Source organism: Oncorhynchus tshawytscha, linkage group LG13 (genome assembly GCF_018296145.1).
Source record: "Oncorhynchus tshawytscha isolate Ot180627B linkage group LG13, Otsh_v2.0, whole genome shotgun sequence".
In the NCBI taxonomy this organism is placed as follows: domain Eukaryota; kingdom Metazoa; phylum Chordata; class Actinopteri; order Salmoniformes; family Salmonidae; genus Oncorhynchus; species Oncorhynchus tshawytscha.
Window position 1 is genome coordinate 60,469,060 of NC_056441.1, and position 27,581 is coordinate 60,496,640.

The 27,581-nt window shown below is 43.9% G+C and overlaps 3 protein-coding genes across 3 annotated transcripts; all 3 read right to left on the reverse strand.

Moving 5' to 3' along the window:
* Positions 1 to 1,687: 1,687 nt before the first annotated feature.
* trim59 (tripartite motif containing 59) lies at positions 1,688 to 6,060 on the reverse strand. The gene is made up of 5 exons (XM_024443235.2): positions 5,656 to 6,060; positions 3,397 to 3,725; positions 3,055 to 3,276; positions 2,761 to 2,970; positions 1,688 to 2,676 (listed from the first exon to the last, which is right to left on the reverse strand). Exons 2-5 carry the CDS (start codon positions 3,706 to 3,708, stop codon positions 2,068 to 2,070), a joined length of 1,353 nt encoding a protein of 450 aa, XP_024299003.1. The 5' UTR covers positions 3,709 to 3,725; positions 5,656 to 6,060; the 3' UTR covers positions 1,688 to 2,067.
* A 70-nt stretch (positions 6,061 to 6,130) lies between these two features.
* On the reverse strand, positions 6,131 to 18,913 carry LOC112265687 (importin subunit alpha-3). Its single transcript, XM_024443234.2, has 17 exons — positions 18,666 to 18,913; positions 16,402 to 16,446; positions 15,971 to 16,060; positions 15,499 to 15,528; positions 15,362 to 15,414; positions 14,933 to 15,028; positions 14,533 to 14,618; positions 14,259 to 14,345; positions 13,957 to 14,126; positions 11,810 to 11,854; positions 11,504 to 11,635; positions 9,946 to 10,074; positions 9,128 to 9,232; positions 8,942 to 9,013; positions 8,655 to 8,817; positions 8,431 to 8,525; positions 6,131 to 8,323 (listed from the first exon to the last, which is right to left on the reverse strand). Exons 1-17 carry the CDS (start codon positions 18,732 to 18,734, stop codon positions 8,225 to 8,227), a joined length of 1,566 nt encoding a protein of 521 aa, XP_024299002.1. The 5' UTR covers positions 18,735 to 18,913; the 3' UTR covers positions 6,131 to 8,224.
* Positions 18,914 to 19,994: 1,081 nt separating this feature from the next.
* On the reverse strand, positions 19,995 to 21,347 carry LOC112265691 (ADP-ribosylation factor-like protein 14). Its single transcript, XM_024443239.2, has 2 exons — positions 20,778 to 21,347; positions 19,995 to 20,611 (listed from the first exon to the last, which is right to left on the reverse strand). Exons 1-2 carry the CDS (start codon positions 21,090 to 21,092, stop codon positions 20,297 to 20,299), a joined length of 630 nt encoding a protein of 209 aa, XP_024299007.1. The 5' UTR covers positions 21,093 to 21,347; the 3' UTR covers positions 19,995 to 20,296.
* Positions 21,348 to 27,581: the final 6,234 nt, after the last annotated feature.

Below are 27,581 nucleotides of genomic sequence, written 5' to 3' on the forward strand. Positions count from 1 at the left end.
CTTTTATTTAATTCTAACAGGTATCACGATTATTGTAGTTCACTTACAGAAAACCAGTACTTGATTTAACAGAAGGATATTCTGGTGAAGGTTAAATAGCTGGAGTAAAATGTAAGTCCTGTAGTTATTACAGTAAACTTCATGTAGAGCTATAGAATGTCTTAAAAGCTGTGCATAAGGTTACATTTGTTAAGGCATATTGACTTAAGTATTTTTAAGGCTCGTGGTTATACACTGCTCAAAAAAAAAAAGGGAACTAAAATAACATCCTAGATCCGAATGAATGATTCTTATTAAATACTTTTCTTTACATAGTTGAATGTGCTGACAACAATCTCACAAATTATCAATGGAAATCAAATTGATCAACCCATGGAGGTCTGGATTTGGAGTCACTCAAAATTAAAGTGGAAAACCACACTACATCAAAGTTGGATCAGCCTGTAATGTCCTTCAAACAAGTCAAAATGAGGCTCAGTAGTGTGTGCGGCCTCCACGTGCCTGTATGACCTCCCTACAACGCCTGGGCATGCTCCTGATGAGGTGGCGGATGGTCTCCTGAGGGATCTCCTCCCAGACCTGGACTAAAGCATCTGCCAACTCCTGGACAGTCTGTGGCGTTGGTGGGTGGAGCGAGACATGATGTCCCAGATGTGCTCAATTGGATTCAGGTCTGGGGAACGGGCAGGCCAGTCCATAGCATCAATGCCTTCCTCTTGCAGGAACTGCTGACACACTCCAGCCACATGATGTCTTGCATTAGGAGGAACCTAGGGCCAACCGCACCAGCATATGGTCTCACGAGGGGTCTGAGGATCTCATCTCGGTACCTAATGGCAGTCAGGCTACCTCTGGCGAGCACATGGAGGGCTGTGCGGCCCCACAAAGAAATGCCACCCCACACCATGACTGACCCACCGCCTAACCGGTCATGCTGGAGGATGTTGCAGGCAGCAGAATATTCTCCACGGCGTCTCCAGACTGTCACATGTGCTCAGTGTGAACCTGCTTTAATCTGTGAAGAGCACAGGGCGCCAGTGGCGAATTTGCCTATCTTCTCTGGCAAATGCCAAATGTCCTGCACGATGTTGGGCTGTAAGCACAACCCCCACCTGTGGACGTTGGGCCCTCATACCACCCTCATGGAGTCTGTTTCTGACCGTTTGAGCAGACACATGCACATTTGTGGCCTGCTGGAGGTCATTTTGCAGGGCTCTGGCAGTGCTCTTCCTGCTCCTCCTTGCACAAAGGCGGAGGTAGCGGTCCTGCTGCTGGGTTGTTGCCCTCCTCCACGTCTCCTGGTAGCGCCTTCATGCTCTGGACACTACGCTGACAGACACAGCAAACCTTCTTGCCACATCTCTCATTGATGTGCCATCCTGGATGAGCTGCACTACCTGAGCCACTTGTGTGGATTGTAGACTCCGTCTCATGCTACCACTACAGTGAAAGCACCACCAACATTTAAAAGTGACCAAAACATCAGCCAGGAAGCATAGGAACTGAGAAGTGGTCTGTGGTCCCCACCTGCAGAACCACTCCTTTATTGGGGGTGTCTTGCTAAATGCCTATAATTTCCAACTGTTGTCTATTCCATTTGCACAACAGCATGTGAAATTTATTGTCAATCAGTGTTGCTTCTTAAGTGGACAGTTTGATTTCACAGAAGTGTGATTGACTTGGAGTTACATTGTGTTGTTTAAATGTTCCCTATATTTTTTTGAGCAGTGTATATGAACATGGCACTTGCAATGCCAGGGTTGTGGATTCAATTCCCATGGGGGACCAGAACCAATCAAAATGTAAATAACTGTTTTCAATCTTCTGAATGCATATCATGGTTTTTCATTTTCTGGTACATGAGGCAGTATCTTCCTGTGATAAGCTTTAGCTGGGGTCAGGGTTAGTCCCAGAAGTAATGCCTGTGTTTTCTGTCAACTATCCTGCCGCATCAGGAAAGTTCCAATCGCTAGGCACAGTTGGTGTCAATTCCCAACCAAAGGAGTGTAACAGGTGACATTAAGACCTTATGTCACAAGGAGCTGGGATCCATCCTGAAGTGAAGAGTCAGGAGCTGAGGGTCTTGTAGAGGGATGCCAGCTGCTGGTAGGTGTTCTCCCCCAGTGTGGAGAGGGCAGAGCTGTACCTCCACACTACCTCCCCTGTCTGTGCATACAGGAAGCCTGTTGTCTCCCATAGTGAGGTGGTCAGTTCGCTACTCAGGCCGTGCACCATCTGACTGAGCTGGGACAGCAAGGAGAATCCCAGAGATGCTCCGCCAACAGGATTCACCCACACTGCCGCCAGGAGCAGCAGCATCCCCAGGAGCACCACTGGGAGAGTGGGATGGAGCTGCTGCCACAGATCATGGACCCAGCCTCCAGGTTGACTCCCTGTCTCTGTCCTAAGAACCATCTCCAGAATGGTGGGCTTGGCACAGCAGCAGACCCGAGGCACCGGCCCTTCCTCCAGCCCTCCGATGGTCACTCCCACCCAGTGCTGCTCCAGGTACTCAGCAGCACGGGGGGTGATAGCGAGGGATGTGACTTCGGGCAGGGTGGCATTTACCAGTGCCTCCACCCTCTCCCGGAACAGATACACCTTCTCCAGGAACACCAGGGGGGAGTCTTCATCCTCCACAGCTGAGCCCAGGGACAACAAGTCCAGCTGCTCCTCCTGTGGGGAAGGGTGGCACCATAATAGAAAATCAAAGGTGAGGAAGTGATGTCATGACAACACCCAACCCCAGGCTATACTTACCTGCAGCTCCTTCAGCCTCTGGATGAGTGGATTGTAGGCCAGCGACACCTCCATGCTTGCGGTGTCCAGGGCCCCCATGAATGCCTCTTTCTTCCTGGCAAGCACCAGCTCCAGCCCCTGGAAGTACTGTTCCACGGCCTGCCGGTCCTGCCTCACTAGGCCCTCGCAGCTGGCCTTCTCCTGCTCCAACTGCTCCCCCAGCTCACACACCTTCAGGAAATAACACTTTAGGTTACCTACCCAGAAATGGTCATTTGCTCAAATGCATTAAATCCATTATTACTGACAAATCACCTCTGCCCAGCGGTGGTCTGAGAGCCTCCCCAGTAGGTGAGCGGGTGCCTGCCTTTCCCGGATGAAGGCTGCCTGCAGGTCATCGATGGGGTGTCCCTGGTGCTGGCCCACTGTTAGGCAGAAGCCACAGATGAGCTGGCGGTCCTGGACACAGTAGATGTTGAGGGGCTGTCGGTGGTGCTCAGGGCAGGAGGGGGGCTGTGGTTGGCTGTCCTTCTGGAACTGACAGGTAACGATGGGATTAAAATAAATGATATACCCCTTCATTATACTGTACCCTATTAAGATATGCCCCGATTGTGACTGTCCCCTAACATCAAAACGTATTAAACAAATGGTTACCTTCTCAATGATGGCGCGGAGGGAGACATTTATGGGCAATGCATCAACACCTGTTGGCGGGAGCTCTACCACACTGCGGCAGTTGGGGCACTTGAGTGGGAGCCGCAGTGGACGCCAGATTGAATAGACGGCAGAGACTTGGAGTACGTTGTCCAGGCAGGACTTACAGAAGGTGTGGGAGCAGGGCAGGACCCGAGGATCAGCAAAGAGGGAATAGCACACAGAACATGTCAGGTCCTCTTCTAGGTTATCCATGGTGGGGTGATGGGACAATGAGGCTCTGTGTACCTGGCTTGTTGCTGCCCTTGTCATTTAATGCATCGTTTAGCCTGTAATTGGAAGAGAGGAAAACACTTGAGTGTTCTAAATCAAAGGTTTGATTTGTCCTGACAAAGACTCCAAACCCACTTGGTTTAATATTTGCAATCTAATTGCTGGTGATGAGTATTAAGTTCATCATAATGATTCATCAACAGTTACACACGCGTGGAGTCACTTCCTGACAACCTGCAAAGTTTAGTGGTCGATACTTATGTGGCCTTCTAGCATATTTACACAAGAGTGCCAAAACAGTACCTTCAAACCTGGACAGCAGTGGATTACGACTTCACACCGGATGACTCCCACCTCACCGCTAGAAGCTATTTCAATCTGACCGGATGATCAGCAGTTTCTACTCAGTCTAACCCATGTATAGGTTTGTAGGGCACTACAATTATTGCCACTTGCACATTGCTCTGCTGCATACATCACATAATGAATAACGCTGGTTGACTGAGATGAACAACATTGAGAGCCACATGAGAATTGTTTCAGAACAATAATTCATTCAAATGGTGATGCAATATGGTTAGTGTAATAGTGTTATATACAGGGCCGGCTCTAGCCTTTTGGGGGTCCTAAGCAAGATTTTGTTGGGAGGCCCTGACCAAGTGGGCAAAAATAAGTGTCCTCCCCTATTTATAGCAGAGAAACATTTACATTTTTAAGGTAATTTCCTGCAATTCTACACATTTTGCCATTGGGGCTGAGAGAAAACTGACCAATTTTCTAACAAATGTCATGCAATTCTATTTGGTTTGCAATGGGGCAGAGATATTTTTGCAGTTTTAAGCAATTTCCTGCAATTCTACACATTTTTCCATGACATATGCCATAATATCTGAGTGAGAGGGACTAGCTAAATCAATGGGGGCCCCCTGCAGGTCAGCGGCCCTGGGCATGTGCCCTGTGTGCCCGGTCAATATTCGGCCATGATTATTACAAGTTCAGATTACTGGCTAGGCTAATTTACTCATCTAAAAATTGTTAGCTGTTTGGCTTATTGAATGACTGACAAAACAATTAAACTGCAGATTCAAAACCACATTTCAAACATGCACATTGTGTATTCTACTATTCTAACTCTCAACAGTAAATTGCCAACCAGACAGTTCCTAAAAAAAAGCGGCTGAGGGCCCTAAGCAACCGCTTATGTTGAAAGCCAGCCCTGGTTACATAATGACTAGAGTGGTTTTCCTGGGACAGGTTGCCCAACTACAGTATAATACAGTCGGTTTGGCTAGTGTAGTGCAATTGCCTGAAATGTAACATAAGTATTGGAAACACTAACAGCTCCACCTACCAGAGGTCAAGACTACTAGTAATGTATTACATTGATAATGTGGGGGCTTGCAAGAGCCCACTCATTTTGGTGGCAGGCTGCACTAAACTGTAACTGTACAAGACCAGGCACTTCAGGTTAGATTGCAGACAGGTAGATGCTCACGTGATCCTCCCAAACACCTGAGTGACACTATTCTTGCTGAAATAATAACGTGATAATGACAGCTGTCTGTCCAGAACGATATTTCGCCTAAAGGTGTTTTGAGATTAATTTGGATTTATCACAATTTAGGCTACACGTGTTTTTTTACCTTCCTGTTTGTGCGGCACTGTTGACAATGTACAACAATAGACATAGCCTATAATATGGACTTCGGGCACACTCAATTCTTCCATGAATAATATCTTAAACAAAACAAAAGCCCGAAGACACTGTAAAAATGCTGTTGGAAGTGTTTACGTTTGAAAGAAAACAACCGTGATACCAGTCTGCCTGACAGATGGTTAGCCGGGCTGCATTTCAGCAAGGCTACTGCGCTTGTTATTTCTAAATCAAAAACTCAATGTTGCAAACTTTATGATAGACACGATTGATAAAGCATAGCTTTTTAATTTCACAAAGTACAGTATGTGTTTTATTTTCAAAACGCTCACCGATGCCCGGACTTCGAAAATACGTGCCGAAGATCCTCCTCTTGCTCGCGTCCTGTCCTCGGTCTGGTCCCGGACTACAGTATCCCAGTGCGCATGCGATTTACAGCCTTTTTCCTATCATGTGCCTCAAATTTAAATCAAGTGCACCGTTACTTTGTAACTGACGATGGGGGTGTTGCGAGACACCCAATGGATGGACGATTCCCTTCTCATCACGCAGCTTGGAGACAAAAAGGGATGGGGGCGTGAGCATGCGGGTCTGGGTAGATGAGATGTAGGTAGTCATTGTTTGTATTATATATTTTTTTGAAAGTCCATATCAAAGCAATACTTCTTTCACCATAGCACAGCATCAAAAGAAGAATGAAATGCTGCAAATGACAGAACATCCTCAATGAAACTGCAGAGGCAACAGGCATAAGCCTACTACAGTATACATGAACCATTAAAAGACAAGAAAAACAGACCATACCTGTGGGTTTCACTATTTATTTTCTTGAAGACAATCTAGCCTGTAGATCCAACTCAACAGGTTAACCACCATTTCATTTTAATTTTTTTGAAACCACATATTTGCTAACAAGGAATGCTGAAAAAAAAAAAAAAAAAAAAAAAAAACTATGTTCAACGGAAGGTTATGATGACCACAAAGTGTAATCAATTTCTACAGTCTTTTTAAAAATTAACACAAAGAAAAATGGGGGAAAATTGGGCACCTAAATGGAAAACGGGGCAGGAGCAAGGGGTTGGGAGGTACAGCAAACTTGTTCATGAGTTCTCTTAGGTCAAGGAATAAGGCTCAACATGTATCATTGAGACACCCTGTCGAGGCTAGGGGGTCCAATCACCGATACTTACCTTTCCCCAATTCAGGGGTGCCTCAGGCAGAATAATTATTACCCCTACTAAAAAATAATAAATAAATAAAAAGTTTTCCTCCAAATTCCCTAAAAATGTCTCAACGTGAGTTGATTATGGCTACTACTGAATATAAAACAAAGCTTGTGGTTGGATGATGCATATTGTTGAAAGTGTTAGGTTTGATGAGTCTAACCACACCTTTTGAACAACTTCAGGCCTCTCACTCTGCAGTACATGTGCAAAACTGTTCAGATTGATCTTCAAATCAGAAACTTAAGTCAGTAGGGGGAGACAGGTAACATTTAAACCGCACAGTTTACGAAAAAAAAAAAAAAATTACACTGTGTACACAGCCTAAAGAAACTAAAAAACCTTCAAATAAACTGTGCTATAGCTTAGTACATGCAAAGGTTATGAATCAAAGTTACATAAAATGGCAATTTTTAATTTCCCCTTGTGATAAGTCAAAGCTATGGCAACAATACCGCAAAAGCAGTGATTTTTGCTTCAAGAGAAAGAAAAAAACATTAAATCATGCTAGGGGAGTACACAAGTCATTTGGTTGACAATAATGATGATGTCAGAATTTCACAGCATCAAACCCAGATCTGGTGCAAAGGTATGGTTAATGTGGGGAGGTGGAATTATGATCCTTATTAATCACCTCACATAAGCAATGAAAGTAAAAGCAGAAAATAAAAATTGTACACACTGGATGCAAAAAGAAAAGCCACCAAATGCATCTTACTACAATGCACCCGCTGCTCCACCTAGCGTTGTCCAGTGTCAATTAATACTAATTAAAAACAACAAAACAAAACCCTTGTGATTACATGTTTTTTCATTTCCAAAGTTCTTCCTTTCAGGGATTTGTATCTGCCTCATTAGAAGGCAGAATTTCTTCTCGTATTTTCCTTCGTTTGCGCTTCTCGGTTTTGTTACTCTTATGTTGTATGTATTTTGTTTCTCTCTGCATGCGTTCACATCCAGTCTTCTTGCACACTCCAGACACGCACACACGGCACTCGTCCATTCTCTTGCACACGCCCGCTGGACTCTAGCCCTGCCCACCGCCGCGGGAGGGGGGGGGAGATGCCCCATCGAGGGCCTCTGGTTGGAGGAGATGAACCTGGCTCCTCAGCACTGAGTCCAGACATTCATACACAATGGGTCCATTCACACACACGTCTGATGGCGTGGCCGATTGGGGGATGGGCGCACAGGAGGTGGCGCCCCCTCCGGTCGGAGGACCGCAGAATTGTCATATGGTTCATCTTACGCTTGTTTTGTTGGTTTTCCTTTTGTGTTTGTTGCCTCAATGTCTTGATTTTGAAGTATTTGATTCTCCCCGGGCTGACATCGCGTTTTTGTCGTCATTGTAGTAGTTTTCCGTTTTAGTCGACAGCTCCAATAACATGGAAGTTACTTGGCGTCTCAACGCATTCGATGTAGATGTTTGTTTTTTGCAACATGTAGCCACTCACTCACACCCACTCGCCATCTCAAACTTCATTTGGGCTGGTTCCCCTGGAATGCCAAACGAAATCAACACATTTTCTCTCAGATAAGATGCAGCCACGGATCCCACGAGCCAAGCACAATGGATCTAATTTCTCTCACACTCTTTCGCTCTCTTTCTCTCCTAATTTGTTTTATGTTGAACAGAGTGCTGCATCGCAAACAAAACTCCAGACTCCCGAGATGCCTTCTAGAACTGGAACCCCTCTGTTGGCACATTGGTGGAGGAATTGAAGCCGTATGTTCCCCCCTGGATCGCCTCCGGAACCAGGCTGGAGTCTTCATCAATCTGAACATGAGACAATAACACAATCCATACCAATAAGACATCCCCCACAATGTAGTATGCAGTACCTTCCCCAACCAAGACATGGCCATATTAGAGCTCTGACTTACATCATCAGATGAGAAGAACTGATCAATAATTTCATAGGCCAGTTTATAGATGTCTTCATTCTCATGATTCTGGAGCTGCTCCACCTTCTCCAGACCTGAGGGGCAGGGAAGAGAGATGGTTCAAGCAGTCAAATCTACACAGCCACGGAGATACAAACACTATACTTCAACATAAACAGTTGGGAAGAACACTTGAGGGGTAACTGAGTGGGCTGGGCTCTGACCTCCACACTCCTCGATGAGGTTGGCGATGGTCTCGGCCTCGTCGTCAGCCATCTTGAGGATGTTGCTGAGGCCGTCCAGGACCACCTGCACCACCTGAGCATCCTTCACTGTCAGCAGGTTACAGAAGGGAGGGATCACCTGCTGCTGGATCAGGTACGCCACCTACAGGACCGGAGGAGAAGGGTCAGCTTGGGGCTTTACAAAATACATGATATATTATTATTTGAGTGTATGGATGTCAGGTGAGGTGTATGTGGTAAAGTGGGTAGGCCTCAGTTGAGCTCACCTGGTCCTTCCTCCCGCTAATTGTCAGATTGCTGATGGCCCAGGCTGCTTCTTTCTGTGTTCCAAAGTCTCCCTGCAAAAACATTTGAATGAATATTTCCCCAATATGACTCATCACTGCTTCATTTTGTGTGAGAAAAAGCTCTGATGAAGAGATGAATGAAGCAGTGAAAGTGATAAAACAGACCTTGTCCAGAAGGTGGATGATCATGGGTACCAGGTTGGCATCAATGACAGCCTGCACCTGCTGCTGGTTGCCTGCTGTGATGTTGGACAGGAACCACACTGCCTCCTGCATGATGGGAGAAGAAACAGCAGCACCCAGTGTGACTACTCCTTCTACTCACTACTCCAGTGTGACTACTCTCACACACAAGTGTAGTGTGCGAGAGACAGGGCTTACAGAGACTGAATAAGCAGTCAGTGTGTGCGCTAGAGTACATGCATGCGTGTCAGGAGGACTGCAGATATGGTGAGGAGTTCAAAGGTGTGTGGACTGAGCTAGATCAGACTCCAGGGGCCTGCTCAGAGCTGTGGCCCCTGGTCGAGATGGGGTGCTGGGGACAGGGTAGGGGCGGTCGTGAGGCCCTAATCATTGGCTCAGTCACGGAGGGAGGGGCCTCTGTTTGAGTGACAGGCCTCAGATGCACTCCGATATCAGCAGAGACCCATGGGTCTTCTGCGCCCACTACCCTTCACCCACAAATACTACACACACACACAAACGCACTCACATCTCACACTCTACCCACCGTCCCAGACCACCCCAAAATCTACTCAAACTGCAATTTCCATCAGCTTCTTGAAGTCTCCTTGATCCGGCTCTTCCATGATGCGAGTACCTAACTAATAGTTATATCCATTCACTGTCATTCATATAGCATTCACACTAGCACCAGGTCTCTGATTTCATCACTTCTAGCATGATCTGTCACACTGACACAGCTGCTGTGCTGTGGCAAGGTGAAGCGGTGCAGAGTGTATGTATTATGGTGTGTTTGTTACCTTATTGATCTTCTCCTTGGGGTGTGTAAGGAGAGAGGGGAAGTGTCCCAGGGCGTCACAGTTGAGCACCACCTGGGTCTGTTCATCTGTTCCAGTCACTATGTTGCCCACCGCCCGCAGTGCAGCAGTCTAGAGAGAAACACACAATCAAGTTCCACATAGCAGTCAATACAAACAACTCCAAGCATCAACAAACATTCATGCAAATAACTAAAGTAAGCAAACCAACCACCACCCAAAGAATGTTTAGAGTATGAATATCAGCACAGTAACCACCAGACAAGGCATCAGGGCCAGGAGTAAGACCCATTCAAGTCCTGAGCAGTATGATCTCTAGGGTCAGCTAGGGCTGGGCGGTATACCGCATTTTACGATATACTGGTATTGATGCACGGACTGGGTTTTCACGATATTTGAATGTTTTTGTTTGTTTAATGTGATACGCCGCGTTTAACGTCCATTTTTATAGTTTACTTCGCTATTTGAGTCATCCCAATTGGCGCCACTTTCCAAAAAGTTGAGTCAGAGCAAACGTAATTAGCTATACAGCCTGACATTACTAGTGACCGAGTAGACCTAAATCATCATGTTTGTGCAACAGTATCTTCTAAATCAAGAAAGAATACGCAAAGCATGAAGACGCTAAGCGAAAACATTCAACATAGCTAAAGATTATAGGGTCCCCTAGGAAACAAAACACTTTGGTTCCTACCCTGTCATAATAACTCCTCCCTGGCAATTTAATTCGATGTCACGTCAAATACTGTATTTAAAGTGTCCACTATTAATATTCTAATTAGAATAATCTATTTCCATGATTCCAACTTGTTTCTCTAAATCGAAAGTCAAATCACAATTGCAACATTTGGTTAAAAATAAGGCCTAGATTGTTTGCCCATATTGTGCAGCATGGAAATTATGAGTGCAGGTAATACAGAAAACCTTGAAATGATGTTGAATTGAACAGTATAAAACAATCAGAATGGAGAAAGACCCATTGAAATCACTTAGAATATATGTGTTGCCACCCTAGGATCACGCACTACTCATAAAGCACCCTAGTAACTGACTTACAGACGCCCAACGGACCCACCCGGCCAGACAGGAACCCATCTCAGATCAAAACACTGCAGCTCAGGACAAGAGCTCTTCTCCAAACCCTAACCACCGCAGTGCACAGGTCTCCAAGTACCTGACTGAAAACAACCCCCTGCCCCACCCCCTTCAGTGTTTGCAGACCTGAAGGTAACTGATATGGGTAAGTGATGTGGTGATGGCTCTACCTATCCTTCTAATGAGCATAGAGAAGTCACCGCCATATTGCTTACACACCTATCTGATTCAATCACATCTGCAAACACAGCTATGGTCTGGCACGGCTCATTCCTTACAAAAGCAACCATTCCATTTGGTTGGCGTCTGTCTTCCTGAGCCCCACTGAGTTGAATGGAGCTGATCCTAGACGGTGATCTACGGACAGTTCTCGTTGAAGATGAGACTTGGGGGGCTAAGCTGATCCTAGATCTGTTTCTCCACAGGCATCTCTGTGTCTCCGTACCTGGACTTTGACCTCCTGGTGGCTAAGCAGGGGCACCAGGTTGGGCACAATGCCTGAGTCGATGACCATCTGAATCTGCTCGTTGCCTGCGTCTGTCAGGTAGGACAGAGCCCACACCGTGTCCACCAGGATCTACAGGGGCCAACACACAGGGTCACAGGTCCAAAAACAAAACATTCACTAATTCAGCAACATACAGATCATGCATTAATATCTGCTTGTGGTTATTAAAAAGGGGCAAATCAATGTAAACTTTTACTAAATCGGGTTGTCTTTCTGAATACAATCAGTGATTGAGGAACTCACATTAACATCAGTGTGGTGGATCAGCACACAGAGAGCTGGAAGAATCTGAGAGAGAAAATAGGGAGAGCAAGAGAGTCGGTGAGAGAGATGACAACAAAATGACAGGAATAGGATATTCCCACTGGAGATGTGTCAAATGGACAATATTTATGTTTAAACAGCCATTTGGTGGGGGGTGTCTGTTAAAATATGAAAAATTCATGAAAAAGTCGAGCTGAGTTGTTGCGGAAATTGACCTACTATGCCGTTACCTTTCTGCATCGGAGTTTGAGGTCATTTTATCTTTACAGGGACAGTGCACATTAATCAACGTTTCAGTAAAAGTGACGGTTTTAGCCAGCCGGCTAATTTTCAATCGCAGTCCCTGGGCAGGTTATTAAAAACAATTACAATACAGACTATCATTGAGCAGTGAGCACACGCAGAGCAACATAGGACAAGCAAGACATAGCATACAGCCAGAGCAACATAGAACAAAAAAGCAGCAAGACAAAATTCATAAAAGCAACAAAGTGTTTCCACACCTCACAAGCTACAGACAACATGGAAAGCGGCAATACACAGCTAGGAATTATGATCACAAATCTGATTGACCTTTAGCCATGTCTTCATGCATTTTGTGTAAGTGTGATAGGTGGTGCAGTTGTGTGTGTCTGATGGCAGTGTATTCCAGACATGGGAAGCTATCACAGAGAAAATGGATTTACTAAAGGTGCTTTTCCTTAAGGGAACTATACAGTCACCTCTCATGGCAGACCTTGTGGATCTGCTGCCATATGTTTGGGTTTTCTGTTTAACAAAAATACTGAGTGGAGGGGGAGCCAGGCCATTTAGGTTCTTGAATACAAGACATGCGTCGGTGTATTGCACAAGATTTTCCCAACGCAGGAGCTCATGCTTTCTGAGGATGTAACAGCGATGGCTATTGGGCTTCCTATCAAGCACTTTGAGAGCATGTTTGTAGACTGACAGAATAGGTTTTAATGTTGTACAGCAAGCTTGGGCCCAACTAGTCAAGCAGTATGTTAAGTGGGAGAGTATCATAGATTTGAAGTACAGTTTTGCTACCTCTGTAGTCAAACAATTTCATATAAATCGGAAATTAGCTAGGTTGAATTTGGTTATCTGAATGACCTTTTTCACATGCTTTTTAAAAAGAGAGGTTGGAATCAAGTATGATGCCAAGGTACTTAAAATCAGATACCACCTGGAGCTTCTCCCCTGACACATAGACATCTGGTTCAGTAGCATCTGTTGCCCTCTTTGTGAAGAACATGCAAACAGTTTTTTCACATTGAGATGCAAACATGAGTCACTGATTCACTTTGTAACCTGGACCATTACAGTAGTGAGTTCTTGTGCAGCTTGTTGTTTGCTCTTTGCATGCACATATATCACTGTATCATCTGCATACATTTGAACTTCAGACCCAGTACAGACAGAAGGCAGATCATTAATGTACAGGCTGAACAGGAGGTGCCCCAGTATTGACCCTTGTGGCACGCCCACATCATAGCTAAGAGTGGGCGACAGCTCATTGCTCACTCTGACACACCGAGTTCTGCCTTCAAGGTATGATTCCATCCATCTCAAGGCATCGGGGGGGAAAAGTTGAACTTGGATAATTTTGTGATGAGAATCTCATGGTTAACCATATCAAAAGCCTTCCTTAGGTAGGAATTGAAGGATATTGCTATGTCGACTGCATCCTGTGTTAGATTGTTATTCACCATGATTTCTAGTCTTTTTGCAGTGTTACTCTGGTTTTTCTGTTAACCTTTTTAGATTCTCCCAGATCAGTTTAGAATTTCCCTTTGCTTCACCAATTATGTTAATAAAAAAGTTTGCCTTGGCCTGTCTGATTTCTTTCATCACCTTATTTCTCAACATGGTAAACCTACGTTTGTCATGCTCTAATTTGGATTGTAGGTCTGTTTTTAGAGCATAATCTCGTTCTTTCATCAATTTCTCAGCTTGTTACTGAGTCTACCTTTAATAATTACACAACTTTATTCATTCAACTTATATAGCGTAATTCATTATATAAAGAAATCGCAAAGGGATGTAAGGCAACAACTAAAAACAAATAATCATCATCATGAGTTGATCAACAGTCAAGAGACTGAAGGATGAGAAAGTTCTCTTACCTCCTGGATGGTCTCCATGGGTGGCGGTGGGTCCTTGTGGCGGCAGAGGTTGACCATGACCCAGGTGACGTTACGGAGGAAGGTGATGGGGATAGAGGGGCTGATGAAGGAGAGCAGGGGCTTCACCACGCCCAGACTGATCACATAGTCCCTGCACTGGGGGCCGTCGCCTAGGAACAGAGATTGTTTGTGAAACGCTCACCGATGATGCCTTGAGACAAAAAGAGAATCCCTGAGCCATTCCCACAATCAGCCGCTATTGTTAGAGGGTCTCAGACACACATAGAAGGATCCAGACTCACCTATGATGTTTCCCAGGGCCCAGACCGCCTGCTCACACACATTCTGGTGAGGAGAGTGCAGCAGCCTCAGGAACAGTGGAACAGCATCTGCAGGAGAAGAAATGCTGTAATTAATATTTAATAGCTAACTCCATCACCAAAGACTACAAATAATCTGTCATTCAGGGGCACAAACTACAAATCCAACATCTGGTAGGCATGATGATAGAAAATCCCACTTAGCCCCCAGAATGTACTGGCAGTGGTGGCGCTGATATTGTAAGCTGGTACTTACTGGACTGGACCACTGCCTGGGTCTGCTCTGAGGTTCCTGATGCAATGTTGGTCAAAGCCCAGGCAGCTTCAAACTGTAGAGATGGACTGGAGACAGAGGCAGATGTGAAATGAGATGGAGGAGGTAGAAAGAGAAAGGGTGGAGAGAGGGGAGGGATAGAGAGAGGGGGAAAATGAGTGCGATGGAAAGGGTTCTTATTCCATCTGTCAGTGGTTCTGACAATCCTCACATCTGTTTATGAAAACATTTGCATTGCAACATACTTTCATCATCATCAAAAGAGATCCAATCTCAGTGGAGTGACGCTTAGCTTATATTCACTGCAGCACTGCTTAGGTCACAACCACTTCTATTATATAACACACAGAGTAATTATAACACAAAGTAAAGCCCTGCTTACTTGTCATCTCTGTCCAGACAGTGCACCAGAATGGGGAGAATGCCTGACTTGATCAGGTCATCTATGGGAGGGTTACGGTCACTAGACAACAGCTTCCTGCAGGGTGAAAATGTCCATTATTCACACATACTTGCACGTAAGACACAGCAAAACATAAAATAAAGGAATGTGAAATGTAAACATCTGAGTTGTTGCACAACGCTGCTGACTCCAGGCATGACAACGCAATCTCACAATGATTACACAAGACCAGCGACAATGCCACAGAACTAAGTCTAGCATGTTCGCCGGAAACCATGAAATAATTTGAAGGCTTTGCTCCAGAACATGAAACGCCACAACATTCTAGAGATTGGTTTTGGAACCATGTTTGAGTGTGAATCACCATGGCAACCAGCAGAGCCGGGTGTAGGAGGATAGAGTTCCTACCTTGCAGCCTGCACAGCACTCAGCTGAACTCCCTGGTTATCACTTGTGGCATTCTGCAACAACAGCACACAGGGAATCACATACTGTGGAAGCAAATCCATGTCTAAGAAATTTTTCAAAATTGGAAGTGCACTTACTTGTACTATTGCTTCAAGAGAAGTGTTTTGCTGCAAGATAAAAGGAGGTACATGGTAAGGGAACAATTTATTTTGCCTATGTCAAACACGGCCAGTGGAAACAGAATGGTTTGTTTGCATTGTGGCCACACCTCGGGGTGATTAGTCAGGCAGTGCCTGGAGACACTAATCAGTCCGAGAGGAATGTCAACACGGCCAAACATTGTACATTACAAATCCTAAAAAAAAAATACTATAAAAGAATACAGTACAGTTAATAGTCCTCCTATTTTATTGAAACAAGAGGTCCCCTCCCATTTGTTTTGGATTGCATGTGGATATCTTTTTAGCTAACAGTTCTAGGAACTCGGTCTTCACCATATATCTAAATCACCTGTTAATCCCTATCACACCAGTGATTACTTCAAGGAAGGAAAGCCATGCTCTCTGGAGGATCACAGAGGAAAATGACAGAGGGCCAATCAGAACGTACCGATCTGAAGTCTCCGTCGGCATCAGAGTCTTCGCAGGTGTCCTCGTGGGGCACGTTTCGCCTCTTCAGCAGGTGTTCGTCCCTTTTGTTCTGCATAGAGCAGGGCAAGAAAGCGGACTCTTAATGTACATGCATCAGCATGACAACAGGCTCAATTAAACAAGCATTTAAAGGGATACTTCGAGATGTTAGCAGATACCCATAGACTTCCAATCATTGCGCTAACACTACTTAGCATTGGCTTCAAACTACCATCAGACAGGACAGAAATAAAAATGGTCCCCACAAGTTCATCTGACTCTGGGTAAGTAGATAAAGGGCATTATTGCCAAAATCCCGAAGTATCCCTTTAAACTCATCTTTGATACCCTGATTGAAATGCATTTGTATCTCGTCTGACATAGATTAAAGGAAAGAAGTTGAACAATTACCTTGCGGAGTTCCACCACCACCTCTGTCCTCTGTCTTCTCATCGTCTATAGCGGAGAAAACCCATACATTAGCCTAGCACAAATATACACTGCATGTATGCCTGATTATTTGTTGATACTTCCACAATCCACATGCAAAACATAAATGAGATGTTTATCCTCCCAATATGATGAGATGACGGCATCATGTGTATTTGTGAGAGCTGTTCAGTGTCAGATTGTTCATCCACAGCTTTGATGGCACAGTGATAGAACAAGCCTGCCATACCACTGCTTGAAATCACCAGCTCACACTCACATAACACGGACCTCATTTACATAGACTGACTTAACACAGATCTCAACTACTGGTGTTTTGTATGTAAGGGCTCATGTTAATAATGGGTGGTATTACGAGGGACCATTTTCAAGCACCTGATTGACAGACATTACATTTCTTATAAGGACAAATTAAGTAATTTGCTGTCATAAAATACTGGCCTTTAGCCATTTGTCATGATTAGATGATATAGTGAAAGTACAAGGTTAAATTCTTCCTTCTGCCTAGAAGGGCCATACCCATTTCCTTCTTATACTCCCACTCCACAGTGAAGTGGCAGACAGTGCATCACTCAAATATGATCAGCACTTCTATCATCATGTGGTGGTGTGATATAGCCTAGTTATGCATGTTAGTTGTTATGCAAGCAATATTCTTGTTTACACTGCAAACAATGCCCCTGCCATATTACATCATAGTTAAAAAGAGGCAGGCACTTCTTCTCATCTAGCTTAAACATAATACTAGCTAGTATATGTGTTCCTCTATCATCTGTTCCGGTTGCCTATAATAATTTAGCTTCCACTAGTTTGAACTGAAAATGTAGTTAAGTTGAAGAAGCGTTGGGTGTTGGTGTGGTGCCCTTGCACCCAGTCCGGAACGGTCTGGGGGGGAAATAGCTTTGGGACAACATCGGGAGTCTGTATATTGGTTAGACTCCCCGAGTTGTGCATCATTCTGATGTAAAATAACCCTACCACAATATAGCGGGCTTCACCAAAAAAAAAAACGTTTCCTGTCAACAAAGGCATGTGTATAATCTCTAGGAACTCTACATATTGTGGTAGGTTTATTTTCCGTCGCCACCCATCAGAAGGATTCACAACTCTGGGAGTCCAACCAAACACAGCCCCCCGACGTTGTGTTCCAAAGCTAGGGAAAACACTGATTAGTATAATGTAATGTTAACGTCTACCTCACAATGGCTATAACTTTCGTTATGGGTCTGCCAAGGCCTGCAAAGGGACCCTGACCAGCTACATTCCGCCATTGTTTTGATGAGCTACGCTAGCAGGTTAGCTAGTAACCTAGCTAGCTACCAACAGCGGGTACTGGCTAACTAAACATAATTCAATATTTGTAGTTAAAGAAGCTGCCAACTAGTAAGCGGCTAACATTCACCATTACATTTGACACTTGGAACAACTAACTACGAAGCTAAAGTTAAATTGACAAACTCAGTTGGGTGGCTAACGTTAACTAGATCAACTTAGCTAGCTATCGTTAGCTAGTATAGTTGAGTTTTTTACTGCGTATTTTTTTATTTGAGGTCATTTGTTAGCTAGCCAACGGTAGGTACCAGTTTTAAAAATCTTACGGGCTACAAGGATATATACCATCTGATATTTGCGTGTAAATTGGTTGGCTAGCTAACTACATTACATATCTAGCAAGCTGTAGCCGGGGATGAGTGGTACATTATAGCTGGCTAGCTAACTACATACTTAGCTAGCTAACGTTAGCTAATCCAAACCACGGAGGTGGCTGACTAGCGCAGTCGTTCGAAGGGGATACGAATCTCGTTTAGAGAACCACATTATCCCCTCGAAAACATGTGGTTAAGTATGTCAACTCCAAATTGGATGGGTTGTCTGAGACAGCTACCTAACTACATTTCAGATGACTGTCGAATAGCAAATATAGCTAGCTAGAACAGCGTGTTTGTTAGTGTACCATTGCTATCACGGCCTGTAAAGACTAGCTAGCTACCAGTTCAGCTTAGATGGAACTGGGAGTCGTTTCACGTGCTGTGGATTACTTTTATTCTGGTTCAGAAAATCGGATGGATTGATAGAAAGGCCTTGGTCTATTTGACAATCAGATAAGGCCTGGTTTGGTCTGGGTGCAAAGTTCCAGACCATGAAAATTACGAACGACGTCACACAGCGCAGCCCCAAAATAGCGCATATGAAAAGGGACCCCTCGACGGAATCAGATACTTCACCTCCAAGTCGCGACCCTTGTTCTTGAAATTCTTCAGTCGCTGGTTGTCTAGTTTCTCGTTGTCAGACATGTTAGCAATCTTAGCTACGTTTTAACACCGTTTGAAATGAATCAGGTAGCCGCTACTCCTTTCGAGTTCTTTTTCTCAGGCCTTTCAGTTACCGGACTATTTTTTGTTGGTCTGTCCGCGGTGCATACTGGGAATGCCGGTGGTAGAGACACAGCCTCGCTCTGGCTGGAAGGGCGGGGAATTCCCGTTATTGCTCACTCGTTGGTCTCGCGAAACAGGTTATTATTCCTCACGAGGTCGCTCTGTGGTTCGCAGCTAGTTCAGACCACCACACTGTTATGATCTGTCAATCAGTGCATTTTGGTAACGTGTTAGTAGGCCTAAACAGTTACTAGTCATATACTGATATATTTATCTATATCGGGGCTGTCCATCATTAATAAATAACCAGTTGTGTTGCCTTCTGGACCCTGAAACTATCTACAGTAGTCACTATGACAACAATCAGAAATGTAGCTAGGTACCAACTGCCGAAGTCAGGTGTCAAAACTGTTATTTAACTTATTTAAATAATACATTAACGATGCCCAGAATAGTTTCCCCTCTCAAATAGTCTGTAAGCACATAGCTAGTAACGTTAAAACAGTAAGTCAACGTTGGTTGTTAACGTTAGCTATGACTGTTACAATTGGCGAAAGTAAGATAGACACCATCAAATATGTTATTTTTAATGTTGTGCATTATAGTGAGCTTCATTGTGTATAGGCATACATACCTCGAGGTCCATTTAGTTAACACTTAATATTTCCAGGGCAATACTAAGTTGTCTAAAGTGCAAAGTTCTCAAGTTTCATCTACAAATTTGTTGTGTCCCTTAAATAACACTCACTGCCTTAGATTCTATAATGTGGAACATGGAACTAAAATTTAATTTGATGTTACAGAGTCAATTCCAATTGAACTCTACCTTTTTTAATGGAATATTTGGGACATGCTTTCATTATTGGAAGCACTGTTTTGGGACCTGTTTACATTCTAATCCACAGATATCACACACTCTTTTGAGATCTCTCAATCAGTGTATTTGGTATAAGCCTGTGTCTAAACTTGTAATTTCTAAACCAAAGAAGTCTGTAAATGTTGTATATTGCTCTCTCATTAGGGGTTTGTGATTTGAATACTTGCATGATTCCCATTTGCTCCAGATAAATTAGTCTACAAAATAACTGTGCGGGCAAAATGCATTGCATCTGATTCTGGTCATGACTATGTAAAATATTCAATAGTTTATATTTCTGCCTTAAAAAGTAACATCTTCAATATCAATGAGTCGTTTTTAATTTATAATAAAAAATTCACAAGGAAATGCAGAAATTCACATTGTTCAAAAGTGTTTTTGATACAACAAACGTGCAAAATGATAGCTTTCAGCGTTAGATATGTTGGGATCTCAAGTTTGTTCTGGAGAGTCTTGTTCCCATATTCAAGAATGAGTGGGTCAGAATGATCCAACACAGGGCGTTCTAAATCAGGTACTCTGCTCAAAATAATCCAGAAGAAGAATACAAAATAATCCAAGGGAGATTATTACACCCATCGATAGGGTTTTATAATCAATGGTCTTAGCTGCAGCCCAGGCCTTGTGTCTTGGTCATCATCGTAATGGCTTTGGGTTTCAGTTGTTTTACTGTGTTCTTTATATCCGCCTTAGTCTGCTTTAGTGAAGTCTTCAACATATAGGCAACCCTTCTGAAGCCTTCCTCCAGGTCCACACCAGTCCTCCCAGAGCACGGCTGGACAAACCAATCCCTATTTCCACATACCCTTCTCAGGTCCAACCTGTGGGTGATCTCCTGTGGGCTTGCTGCCCCGGGGAGGTCCTGCTTATTGGCCAGCACCACCAGAGGAAGGCTTTTTAGACTCCCGCTCCTCAGCACCTGTTGTGTGATGTAAAAGATCAGTATACACATTATTATACCCCATAACAACATGGCCTAATATGACAAGAAATAGATCTGGATATGACCTGTAATTTATTGACATTCATGCATCAGGATAAGGCTGAATTGTATAAAACGTTTTTTTTAATGAATAAATAATGACCTGATGAAGCTCTTTCTTTGCCTCATCCAAACGCCTGCGGTCCCAGCTGTCCACCACAAACACCAGGGCCTCCGTGCCTGGGTAGTGGTGCTTCCAGTGGGGCCTCATCCTCTGCTGGCCTCCCACGTCCCACACGGTCAACCCCGGACCCCTCGCCTCCGTCTCCAGCATCTCCACGTTGAAGCCCACGGTGGGCACGGTGATGACAGACTCGTTGTACTTGAGCTTGTAGAGCAGGGTGGACTTCCCCGAGCCGTCCAGGCCCAGCATCACAATCTGAGCCTGATGAGGGTGTTTAGACCCATGCAGTCCCATGCTCAACCCAAACACAGGTCCTGTTGTCTGGAGAAGAAGGCTGGCTTGTGTTGTGGTTGCTGCCTCAGCTCTGTGCAGCAATGCCCTGCCCCAAGTTACTTTGTGCTCTGCTCTGTAAGCTCTGTCTTTTTCTGAGCTCAGGCTGTGATGAATCCCCTCTTATAAAGGCAGGGTGCAAATCAGAATGGCTTATGTACACCGAGGAGGCAGCAAGACCACTCCCCCTGTTGTTGTAAGATGCCCAAGTCATTACACAGCTTTCGGTAAAGCTTTTTATGTCTCTGGTGATGGTTCAGGTTAGAGCCTCTGTGACTTATATTACTATTGCACTGCTGAAAGAGTCACCTGCTTCAGACCATCACACTTAGCAGGAAGTCCTTTTTAGGGTGTAGGGGGGTTTGTGTTCCTTCCTGAGTGACTGTCTCCTGGAAATGGCGTCAGAGTGACAGTTTTAGACCAGTAGGTCATGGGTACTTATCTGGCCTGTAAGGTTAGTTGATTACATCATACAGTTATCTTTGAAGCCACAACATGCCAGACCAGCACTCCATCACAACAAAACCATTTGGGAAAGTTGGCTGAGGGTGTAGATTCCAGGCACCATAGCATGAGATAACTTTCATAGTTCCCCATATAAATAGGCCAGTCTATTGTTCAAACATAAACATCATTATTAGTATCACCAGTATAAATCATATAATAAATCATATATATTTTCGGCTTAGGCTACACCCATTTACAAATCTAATTTTATTTGTCACATACACATGGTTAGCAGATGTTAATGCGAGTGTAGCGAAATGCTTGTGCTTCTAGTTCCGACAATGCAGTAATGACCAAAGAGTAATCTAACCTAACAATTTCACAACAGCTATCTTATACACACAAGTGTAAAGGGATGAAGAATATGTACATAAATATATATGAATGAGTAATGGTACAGAACAGCATTGGCAAGATGTAGTAGATGGTATTGAGTACAGTACATACATATGATATGAGTAATGTAGGGTATGTAAACATTATATTAAGTGGCATTGTTTAAAGTGGCTAGTGATAAATTTTTTACATGTATGGCAGCAGCCACTCAATGTTAGTGGTGGCTGTTTAACAGTCTGATGGCCTTGAGATAGAAGCTGTTTATCAGTCTCTTGGTCCCTGCTTTGATGCACCTGTACTGACCTCGCCTTCTGGATGATAGCGGGGTGAACAGGCAGTGGCTCGGATGGTTGTTGTCCTTGACAATCTTTATGGCCTTCCTGTGACATCGGGTGGTGTAGGTGTCCTGGAGGGCAGGTAGTTTGCCCCCGGTAATGCGTTGTGCAGACCTCACTACCCTCTGGAGAGCCTTACGGTTGTGGGTCGGAGCAGCTGCCGTACCAGGCGGTGATACAGCCCGACAGGATGCTCTCGATTGTGCATCTGTAGAGGTTTGTGACTGCTTTTGGTGACAAGCCAAATTTCTTCAGCCTCCTGAGATTGAAGAGGAGCTGCTGCGCCTTCTTCACCACGCTGTCTGTGTGGGTGGACCAATTCAGTTTATCTGTGATGTGTACGCCGAGGAACTTAAAGCTTTCTACCCTTTCCACTACTGTCCCGTCGATGTGGATAGGGGGGTGCTCCCTCTGCTGTTTTCTGAAGTCCACGATCATCTCCTTTGTTTTGTTGATGTTGAGTGTGAGGGTATTTTCCTGACACCACACACCGAGGGCCCTCACATCCTCCCTGTAGGCCGTCTCTTCGTTGTTGGTAATCAAGCCTACCACTGTAGTGTCGTCTGCAAACTTGATGATTGAGTTGGAGGTGTGCATGGCCACGCAGTCGTGGGTGAACAGGAAGTACAGGAGAGGGCTCAGAACGCACTGTTTTGGGGCCCCAGTGTTGAGGATCAGCGGAGTGGAGATGTTGTTACCTACCCTCACCACCTGGGGGCGGCCCGACAGGAAGTCCAGTACCCAGGGCGGGGTCGAGATCCAGGGTCTCAAGCTTGATGACGAGTTTGGAGGGTACTATGGTGTTAAATGGTGAGCTGTAGTCGATGAACAGCATTCTCACATAGGTATTCCTCTTGTCCAGATGGGTTAGGGCAGTGTGCAGTGTGGTTGCAATTGCGTCGTCTGTGGACCTATTGGGGCGGTAAGCAAATTGGAGTGGGTCTAGGGTGTCAGGTAGGGTGGAGGTGATATGGTCCTTGACTAGTCTCTCAAAGCACTTTATGATGACTGAAGTGAGTGCTACAGGGCGGTAGTCGTTTCGCTCAGTTACTTTAGCTTTCTTGGGAACAGGATCAATGGTGGCTCTCATGAAGCATGTGGGAACAGCAGACTGGGATAAGGAGTGATTGAATATGACCGTAAACACACCAGCCAGCTGGTCTGCGCATGCTATGAGGACGTGGCTGGGGATGCCGTCTGGGCCTGCAGCCTTGAGAGGGTTCACGTTTAAATATTTTACTCATGGCGGCTGCAGTGAAGGAGAGCCCGCAGGTTTTGGTAGCGGGCCGTGTCAGTGGCACTGCATTGTCCTCAAAGCGAGCAAAGAAGTTGTTTAATATGTCTGGGAGCAAGACATCCTGGTCCGCGATGGGGCTGGTTTTCTTTTTGTAATCCGTGATTGACTGTAGACCCTGCCACATACCTCTTGTGTCTGAGCTGTTGAATTGCGACTCTACTTTGTCTCTATACTGACGCTTAGCTTGTTTGATTGCCTTGCGGAGGGAATAGCTACACTGTTTGTATTCGGTCATGTTTCCGGTCACCTTGCCCTGGTTAAAAGCAGTGGTTCGCTTTCAGTTTCGCGGGAATGCTGCCATCCACGACTTCTGGTTTGGGAATAATAAATCATATATATTTTCGGTTTAGGCTACACCCATTTATCTACACTGAACAAAAATATAAACACAACGTGTAAAGTGCTGGTCCCATGTTTCATGAGCCGAAATAAAAGATCACCAAAATTTTCCATAAGCTTATTCCCCTCAAATTTTGCGCACAAATTTGTTTACATACATGTTGGTGAGGATTTTAAGCTTTGTCAAGATAATCCATCCACCTGATAGGCATGTCATATCAAGAAGCTGATTAAACAGTGTCATTTTAAACAATAAAAGGACATTCTAAAATGTGCAGTTTTGTCACACAACACAATGCCACAGATGTCTCAAGTTAAAGGAGTTTGCAAATGGCATGCTGACTGCAGGAACGTCCACCAGAGCTGTTGCCAGATAATTAAAAAAAATATATATTTTTTATTTTTATTTTACCTTTATTTAACCAGGTAAGGCTAGTTGAGAACATGTTCTCATTTACAACTGCGACCTGGCCAAGATAAAGCATAGCAGTGTGAACAGACAACACAGAGTTACACATGGAGTAAACAATTAACAAGTCAATAACACAGTAGAAAAAAATAATATATATACACCTATATACATTGTGTGCAAAAGGCATGGGGAGGTAGGCGAATAATTACAATTTTGCAGATTAACACTGGAGTGATACATGATCAGATGGTCATGTACAGGTAGAGATACTGGTGTGCAAAAGAGCAGAAAAGTAAATCAATATAAACAGTATGGGGATGAGGTAGGTAAATTGGGTGGACTATTTACCGATAGACTATGTACAGCTGCAGTGATCGGTTAGCTGCTCAGATAGCAGATGTTTGAAGTTGGTGAGGGAGATGGAGACTTCTAACTTCAGCGATTTTTGCAATTCGTTCCAGTCACAGGCAGCAGAGAACTGGAACGAAAGGCGGCTAAATGAGGTGTTGGCTTTAGGTATAAGGTGCTTTAGTAACAAAACGGATGGCACTGTGATAAACTGCATCCAGTTTGCTGAGTCGAGTATTGGAAGCTATTTTGTAGATGACATCGCCGAAGTTCGAGGATCGGTAGAAGAGTCAGTTTTACTAGGGTAAGTTTGGCGGCGTGAGTGAAGGAGGCTTTGTTGCGGAATAGAAAGCAGACTCTAGATTTGATTTTAGATTGGATATGTTTGATATGAGTTCATTTCTCTACCATAAGCAAACTCCAATATCGTTTTAGATCATTTGGCATTACGTCCAACCGGCCTCACAACCACAGACCACATGTAACCACTCCAGCCCAGGACCTCAACATCTGGCTTTTTCACCTGCAGGACGTCAAAGTGGGGGTGGTTTGCAGAAGAATATTTCTGTCTATAATAAAGCCCTTTTGTTGGGAAAACTCATTCTGGTTGGCTGGGCCTTGCTCCCAAGTGGGTGGGCCTATGCCCTCCCAGGCCCATCCATGGCTGCTCCCCTGCCCAGTCATATGAAATCCATAGATTAGGGCCTAATTTATTTATTTCAATTGACCGATTTCCTTACATGAACTGTAACTCAGCAAAATCTTTGAAATTGTTGCGTTTTTATTTTTGTTTAAATATAGATAATGCAGTTCGAAGTGCTGAAAACAGGGCACGTGACTTGTTAGAATACATAAATTAGTTTTTTTAATCTAACAGTTTATTAGATTAATAAAACAAATAATTAAGTTCATAAACTACTTACTTACCATTATAAATCAATTTAAGTATACCTTAACGTAAAGTGTAACCTGGATTTACCCAGTCAACATCTACCACCATGTAACCCATTTACTGTACAAATTCAGAACAATAATACTGTACAAAACAAGTGCTATTGACAAACCAATCATTCTTTAGGCCACTCACCAGCACGGTCGTTGAAATATACCATATCTGCAGATCTCTCAAACTAATCAAATATATTTTATCAACATCATTTTTTTCTCTCCCATGAATGAAGACCAATAAAGACAGTGCTATGATCATTAATCCTTTTATTGTTATCGGTTTGATTTTATATATATTTTTTACAGTTTCTTAAATTCAACAAAAACAAATACAAACTCCACATAAACATTTGGTAACATACAGTGGGGAGAACAAGTATTTGATAACCTGCAAAATCGGCAGTGTTTCTTACTTACAAAGCATGTGGAGATCTGTATTTTTTTTATCATAGGTACACTTCAACTGTGAGAGACGGAATCTAAAACAAAAATCCAGAAAATCAGTGTATGATTAAGTAATTAATTTGCATTTTTTTGCATGGCATAAGTATTTGATCACCTACCAACCAGTTTTCTGATGTATCAAATACTTATGCTATGCAATAAAATGCAAATTAATTACTTAAAAATCATACAATGTGATTTTCTGGATTTTTGTTTTAGATTCAGTCTCTCACCGTTGAAGTGTACCTATGATAAAAATTACAGACCTCTACATGCTTTGTAAGTAGGAAAACCTGCAAAATCGGCAGTGTATCAAATACTTGTTCTCCCCACTGTACATTATTTCGAAACTGAAAAAGCACAAACATACTAATCTAGTAAAATACCTCTTTTGTTAATAAACCAAAGAGTTGGTGCATTGCTTTCTTCATTGCAAATGTGGAGGAAGAGGATAACATGGGAGCAGTACAGTGCCTTCAAAAAGTATTCAGACCCCTTGACTAGTTCCACTTTTTTTTAGGTTAGACTCATTCTAAAATTACATTGTCCCCCCCCCCAAATATACTCACAATACCCCATAATGACAAAGCAAAAAAAGTTTATAAAAAATACATTTAAAAAAAGTGCTAATTTATTAAAAATTAAAAACTGAATTTTTATGTAAGTATTCAGACCCTATACTCAGTACTTTGTTGAAGCACCTTTGGCAGCGATTACAGCACTGAGTCTTCTTAGGTAAGACCCTACAAGATTGGCATACCTGTATTTGGAGTTTCTCCCATTCTTCTCTACAGATCCTCTCAAGCTCTCAGGTTGGATGGGGAGTGTTACTGCACAGCTATTTTCAGGTCCCTCCAGAGATGTTTGATCGGGTTCAAGTCCGGGCTCTGGCTGGGCCACTCAAGGACATTCAGAGACTTGTCCTGAAGCCACTCCTGCACTGTCTTGGCTGTGTTCTTAGGGTTGTTGTCCTGTTGGAAGGCGAACCAGTGACCTAAGTGTCAGTGACCTGAGGGTTCTTGGTCACCTCCTTGACCAAGGCCCTTCTCCCCCGATCGCACAGTTTGGCCTGGCCGTCAGTTCTAGGAAGAGTCTTGGTGGTTCCAAACTTCTTCCATTTAAGAATGTTGAAAGCCACTGTGTTCTTGGGGACATTCAATGCTGCAGACATTTTTTTGGTACCCTTCTCCAGATCTGTGCCTTGACACAATCCTGTCTCGGAGCTCTACGGACAGTTCCTTTGACCTCATTGCTTGTTTTTTGCTCTGACAACTGTGTGACCTTATATTGACAGGTGTGTGCCTTTCCAAATCATGTCCAATCAATTGAATTTACCACAGGAGGACTCCAATCAAGTTGTTGAAACATCAAGGATGATCAATGTTAACAGGATGCACCCGAGCTCAATTTCGAGTCTCATAGCAAAGGGTCTGAATACTTGTGTAAATAAGGTATTTCTGTTTTTGCTTTGTCATTATGGGGTATTG

Coding starts and splice junctions, on each gene's coding strand:
- trim59 (XM_024443235.2), bottom strand. CDS start 3,708: ATGACAAGGGCAGCAACAAGCCAGGTACACAGAGCCTCATTGTCCCAT. Junction 3,277..3,396: donor TCCGCGCCATCATTGAGAAG/GTAACCATTTGT, acceptor GTTACCTGTCAG/TTCCAGAAGGACAGCCAACC. Junction 2,677..2,760: donor AGAGGCTGAAGGAGCTGCAG/GTAAGTATAGCC, acceptor CCTTCCCCACAG/GAGGAGCAGCTGGACTTGTT.
- LOC112265687 (XM_024443234.2), bottom strand. CDS start 18,734: ATGTCTGACAACGAGAAACTAGACAACCAGCGACTGAAGAATTTCAAG. Junction 16,447..18,665: donor ACAAGGGTCGCGACTTGGAG/GTGAAGTATCTG, acceptor TCTCCGCTATAG/ACGATGAGAAGACAGAGGAC. Junction 11,855..13,956: donor CCATGGAGACCATCCAGGAG/GTAAGAGAACTT, acceptor TTTCTCTCTCAG/ATTCTTCCAGCTCTCTGTGT.
- LOC112265691 (XM_024443239.2), bottom strand. CDS start 21,092: ATGGGACTGCATGGGTCTAAACACCCTCATCAGGCTCAGATTGTGATG. Junction 20,612..20,777: donor CAAAGAAAGAGCTTCATCAG/GTCATTATTTAT, acceptor ATCACACAACAG/GTGCTGAGGAGCGGGAGTCT.